At 35.1% G+C, this 5,087-nt stretch overlaps 2 protein-coding genes across 2 annotated transcripts; one reads left to right on the forward strand and one right to left on the reverse strand.

Moving 5' to 3' along the window:
• Positions 1-1,290: 1,290 nt before the first annotated feature.
• On the forward strand, positions 1,291-2,750 carry LOC108369765 (uncharacterized). Its single transcript, XM_017624947.1, has 4 exons — positions 1,291-1,371; positions 1,446-1,643; positions 1,715-1,918; positions 1,971-2,750. The coding sequence occupies exons 2-4, from the start codon at positions 1,514-1,516 to the stop codon at positions 2,633-2,635; spliced, it is 999 nt and encodes a 332-aa protein (XP_017480436.1). The 5' UTR covers positions 1,291-1,371; positions 1,446-1,513; the 3' UTR covers positions 2,636-2,750.
• Positions 2,751-2,822: 72 nt separating this feature from the next.
• LOC108369766 (uncharacterized) lies at positions 2,823-4,829 on the reverse strand. Its single transcript, XM_017624948.1, has 3 exons — positions 4,495-4,829; positions 4,218-4,417; positions 2,823-4,133 (listed from the first exon to the last, which is right to left on the reverse strand). The coding sequence occupies exons 1-3, from the start codon at positions 4,673-4,675 to the stop codon at positions 3,537-3,539; spliced, it is 978 nt and encodes a 325-aa protein (XP_017480437.1). The 5' UTR covers positions 4,676-4,829; the 3' UTR covers positions 2,823-3,536.
• Positions 4,830-5,087: the final 258 nt, after the last annotated feature.

Here is a 5,087-nt window from a genome sequence, read left to right on the forward strand (position 1 = left end):
TAACGTGTCAGCTGACACGATCAAACTTATAAGAGCGCCATGTAAATGAAAACTCACCACCGTGTACGTTCGACGTTTACGCGTGTTTCTCTCTCTCTCCATCAACTGTAGTAAATTTTTTATGTTTTACGTCAAACAGACACGGCATACGTACACGTAGGTGAGTGTGGGCACCTTTACGCTGATATTTTAATTTTATCTAAGACTAAGGCCTTGACGCAAGTAAAAATAATTGTTTCTAACATACTAAGCGATCTAATCAATTGGTTCTAAGTATTCTTTAGTTCATATAACTACACTCGTAAATGTAATTAGGGCTCTTATATTAGGAAAATTTGACTTTGGACTCGTAATTTACGCACACTGCGCAAAAAAATATCTTAAATTGCTAGAAACACCTTACCATGCAGCAGAGGATAAGAAACATCCGTGCATGTCCCACCTCCCCAATAAAAGCTATCTCTCACGTCGAATACTGCTTTCAATAAAAAAACCGATGTAGCAAGCAATCTGCTTTATTTCGTATATTAAGCTACATGAAATATTTGGACATCATATCTACTCCGATGCTTACTAAATTAAAAACTCTACCGCATTGGGCATTTGCCCAGTTCCATCTCTAAATGACCTGGGAGCTTATTTTCACAGACGGTTCCAGATATGATACCAGCTGTTTTTTTTTGCGGTAACAAAAGGGCTAGGTGTTTCAATTCTCACCGGTGCTTTTCCCGCGTACTGCTCGGCATTTACAGCCGAATCAGCTGCATTGCTAGAAGCTATACGTTTCGCCTCTAAAAACGAAGGAAATTTCCTCATATGCTCGGACAGTAAATCAGCAATCGAAGCCTTTTTTTACTCTTTCGACACAAAAACACCATTAAAATTATGTGGTTTCCTGGGCACGTCCGAATAGAAGGGAACGATTTTGCACACCAATGATTTCTGTATTAAAAACTTTGTTTATGCCCGTATGATACTACGTTTTTTTCTTGTATTTCGAGTGTATTTTACGCTGTATTTTGAAAGAAAGAGAAGGTCACATACAATTTCAGTACTTGTGTAAGCGAGTAAGCTATATACCAAAAAACAAACGAAAAACTAACGAAAAACAAACTAGGTTGTTAAAAACAGTCCGGCCAACTTGTATTTCGTTAGGTTTTTTTGACAGATGGCTGTATTTTGTTAGTTTTTTTACACAGCTGTTTGCATTTTGACATACGAGAGATTTTCTAAGCATACAATGGAAATACAAGTTGTATCTATTGCAACAAATTGTTTGCTAAACGCTGCTGCCTTAATACAGCGTAGGAAAAAGAAAAAGACTAAAAAAAAAATATTCTGCGCAATGGCTTTTAAAAAGAGAACTGGAAGGTAAGTTTCGAATTCCACATTAAAAACACATGTATATAGTTCGTTTTTGTAATTATCAAAAATACTTTTCATAGGATTTAGCCATAAACTGGTAAAGGAAATTGAGTGCGAGGATTCAATCCTTCACAAAAATATCTTAAGAATGACTCCAGCTCAGTTTGCATTCTTATTAGAAAAAGTACGCCCCTATATTAGCAAGCAGGATACAAAATTCAGGAACTGCATAGGAGCTGCGGAACGGCTGCAGCTGACATTGCGATATCTATCCACTGGTAAGATATAATATTTTCTTGGTAATTTTTAGTACCGACATACATATGTATGTACATATTTCCAAAATTAGGTGAAACCCAAAGGTCACTTCAATTGCCGTTCCGAATTCAGCAGTCAACCATTTCCAGAATTTTAAAGGAATCAATTCCCGCAATATATTTGGCGTTAAGGGAGGAGTATTTGAAATTCCCTGCAAGTGAGCAAGATTGGCGTGATATTGCAAAAGACTTTTATCAGATGTGGGGATTCCCGAACTGCATCGGCGCTTTAGATGGTAAACTAACAATTAACACTTTTAAATTCACTCAACTGATGAAACGTCTCAGGAAAGCATTGCAGAATACTGCCAGTGAGGAAAGCAGGATCTACGTATTTCAATTACAAAGGATACCATTCATTTGTATTGATGGCAATCGCTGATGCCCACTATCGTTTTATTTATGCTGATGTCGGTGTTAATGGGAGAGTGGGTGATGCTGGAATTTGGTTGAACTCGGACCTGAAATACGCTATTGAAAAAAATGAAGTACATATACCAGCCCCATGCACGCTCCCTTTCATGTCAACTCCCTCGCCTTTTGTGCTTTTAGCCGATGATGCCTTTGCTCTAAAAGACTACTTAATGAAACCTTACTCTCATCTAAGACTATCACCAAGCGAACTTAAATACAACAACATACTTTCGAGGAACAGGCGCGTTGTTGAAAATGCTTTTGGCATTCTTGCGAACCGTTTTCGAGTTTTATTTTCACCCATCCATCGCGCTCCAGCTGCAGCCATTCAGATTGTATTATCTTGCGTATGTGTGCACAACTTTTTAAGAACAGAAAATGTGAAAAAGAAAACTACGTTTGACGCCATTTCCGAAAGTGAAATAGATGCAATAATAGATAACAACTATACAACAACCGCTTCTGAAAGAAATGCGTCAAAAAGGAGCGCTGAAGAAATAAGAAAAACTTTCGAAAACTATTTTTCTGCGGTAAATTAAAATATCGTTTCATTGTTTAAATAAACCAAAACTTTTCGTGTTGGAAATTTTCCATACTAGTAGAAGCAACAATTGGTTTATTTGGTGATTAAATAAATGAGTACAATGTCTTCAATTTATGTACATACCTACTAGCTAATACCTGCCTACTTAGCGGTGCACCGTGAGTAGTACAAACACTGTTACATTTTTGATTCAATTAGAGCAACCAAATATTTTAATGAAAGTAATAATAAGGTAAAAAAGTGGTAAGAATAATCAAAATACATATTCACTCGGCAAAATAATAACTCTGCCTCCTTTCGTAAAGTTTGACTATTTTCCTTTTGTTTATTGAACTTTAATAATTTACTTATAAAAATACACCCCATTAATTAAAAATCTTTAAACTTGGCAATATGTGGTGCGTTTATAATTATGACACGGGATGTATAGTTAACTCTACAAACAAAACCATATCAATAAAACTTTTAAACTTTAAACGAAATTCAGGAAAACTCATCAAAATTTCGATTTTTTTCTTTTAAATATTAAAAAGAAAATTGCATGTCTGTGTAGATGTGTAATTTTTATGTAATAAATGGCAAATTTCAAGTGGCTTAAGATCACCGTTAATTTTGGGTATTGTTTTTTTTAAGCTGAGGGCGCCGCAACAACCCATTTTGTTTTTGAAATACTTAAAAGGAAGTTCGAAATTGTTATGTAATTTTATGCATTTTCTTGAATTTTGTTTAAAGTTTAAAGCTTCTAGTGATATGTGTTTGGTTGTAGAGTTAACTAAAGTTTTATAAATAAGTTATTAAAATTCAATAACCTACGGAAAATGGTCAAAACATGACAAAAAGGGACACTCCTATTTTTGTCTATGAGTGTACATACATACATATAAATAGTCATTGTGTTACATAAGCCCATTCCGTTTCAATTGCTCACTTTGCAGATCCATCAAAATGTCATGCATTTGTTTCTTCGCTTTGAGTTGCAAGTCGGGGTCCAGTTTTACAATTTCTTCACCCATGTATATCCCAAAACTGTTTGCCTTTTCGTCAGTGTTATTTGTTTTTGATGCAACATGAAAGGCATTTGTTAAATTTTGTGATGCTTCGATTAAAGCAGAGGCGTTTTCATCCAAATCATTATTAATTTTTGTTCTTCGTTTTCTTGTTGCATGGACCAACTTTCTAGTGCTATTGTTGTTATTGTCATCAAACCGACCACAGTTTTGCGAAGTAACCAGAGGTGGAGTTACAATCTCATCCGATATGATTTTAATTGGTGTTGCATCACTATTAGTGTCTTCTGTAGAGATGTTTTTAGTATCTTGGAGCGACTGGATACTGCTGTTACTTGTAATTGCAAGAGGGGTAATTGTAATGAACTCTGTGTTGTCTTCGATGAGTGAAAAGGATGACTCTGAGTCAAAGCCTGGATCGAAACATTCTGCAGGCTGCAGTTGCTCCCCAAGCTTACGCGATGGATTGGGATCAGGGTCCAGGTTCTACAAGAGAATGAAAATATTAAGCAAATTTTACGTAGCACGCGAATCGACGCTTTGCCCGGTTTCACACAATAAAAGTCGTACCTGCAAACTCCACTTATTAAAATTATTCACTGATGGTGTATGCTCATTCACATGTTGTAGGAATTTCAAAGCTACATAGAACTTCCAGCTGGTCTGTACGTTTTCGTCTCCGCCGGCACCGCTTCTCTTTGCCTTGTCCATCCTCTGCTTCTCTGAACTGAAATATGACTTGATGTTGCACCACTTGTGCGTAACTTCATCTTTAAATACATATATGTATTATACAAACATATAATATATCTTTTAGTTATTACATGTGAACTTGCTAAAAACTTACTGTATTGAAATGGTACATTTGCTGTGAACGTTGAGTTCATTTCATCCACCAAAGCGAGCCAAAACTGCTGCTTTTTATATTTGTGCTTATATGATGGTAGCATATGATTCCATATATATTCTGCACCGTGGACTTTGTCAATTAAATGGAATACGTAGTTCTCTTGCCACTTTAATTTCATTTTTATTGTTACAAAACTGTTTTACATCAATTTTAATTTCGGTAATGAAACGTCAAAACTCAGCTGTTCTTCACACAGAATTTGTCCTTCTCTAACACAATGCCGAATAGTTTTTGTAATTTCGTCAGTTTTTTTGTTTGTATTTCAAATGAAAAATACAGGAAAAAAACGTAGTATCATACGGGCATTAACATAGTATTTACATCTACACATTTTCATTATTCTGCAAAACCCCTATCAGCAAATTTTTTTTATATAAACAGTTATAATTCGAATTGCAATAACCTCTATCTGATCTTTAAACTAAAATAAAATGAATTAAAAGTAAAAAACTAGTTTTAATATATAGCGTGAATATTTAAGACATTCGGGGGTACCATAAATCATTAACACTTTTAAAAATAGCTGTCAA

This window comes from Rhagoletis zephyria, unplaced genomic scaffold (assembly GCF_001687245.7).
Source record: "Rhagoletis zephyria isolate East Lansing unplaced genomic scaffold, Rhagoletis_zephyria_1.1 Rzeph_scaffold_03834, whole genome shotgun sequence".
In the NCBI taxonomy this organism is placed as follows: domain Eukaryota; kingdom Metazoa; phylum Arthropoda; class Insecta; order Diptera; family Tephritidae; genus Rhagoletis; species Rhagoletis zephyria.

Bases quoted from the DNA above. Each gene is read 5' to 3' on its own strand.
- LOC108369765 (XM_017624947.1), top strand. From the start codon at position 1,514: ATGACTCCAGCTCAGTTTGCATTCTTATTAGAAAAAGTACGCCCCTAT. The intron at 1,644-1,714 runs GTAAGATATAAT...TTCCAAAATTAG, and splicing joins ATTGCGATATCTATCCACTG to GTGAAACCCAAAGGTCACTT. The intron at 1,919-1,970 runs GTAAACTAACAA...GAAACGTCTCAG, and splicing joins CTGCATCGGCGCTTTAGATG to GAAAGCATTGCAGAATACTG.
- LOC108369766 (XM_017624948.1), bottom strand. From the start codon at position 4,675: ATGAAATTAAAGTGGCAAGAGAACTACGTATTCCATTTAATTGACAAA. The intron at 4,418-4,494 runs GTAAGTTTTTAG...ATGTATTTAAAG, and splicing joins AAATGTACCATTTCAATACA to ATGAAGTTACGCACAAGTGG. The intron at 4,134-4,217 runs GTACGACTTTTA...ATTCTCTTGTAG, and splicing joins TTAATAAGTGGAGTTTGCAG to AACCTGGACCCTGATCCCAA.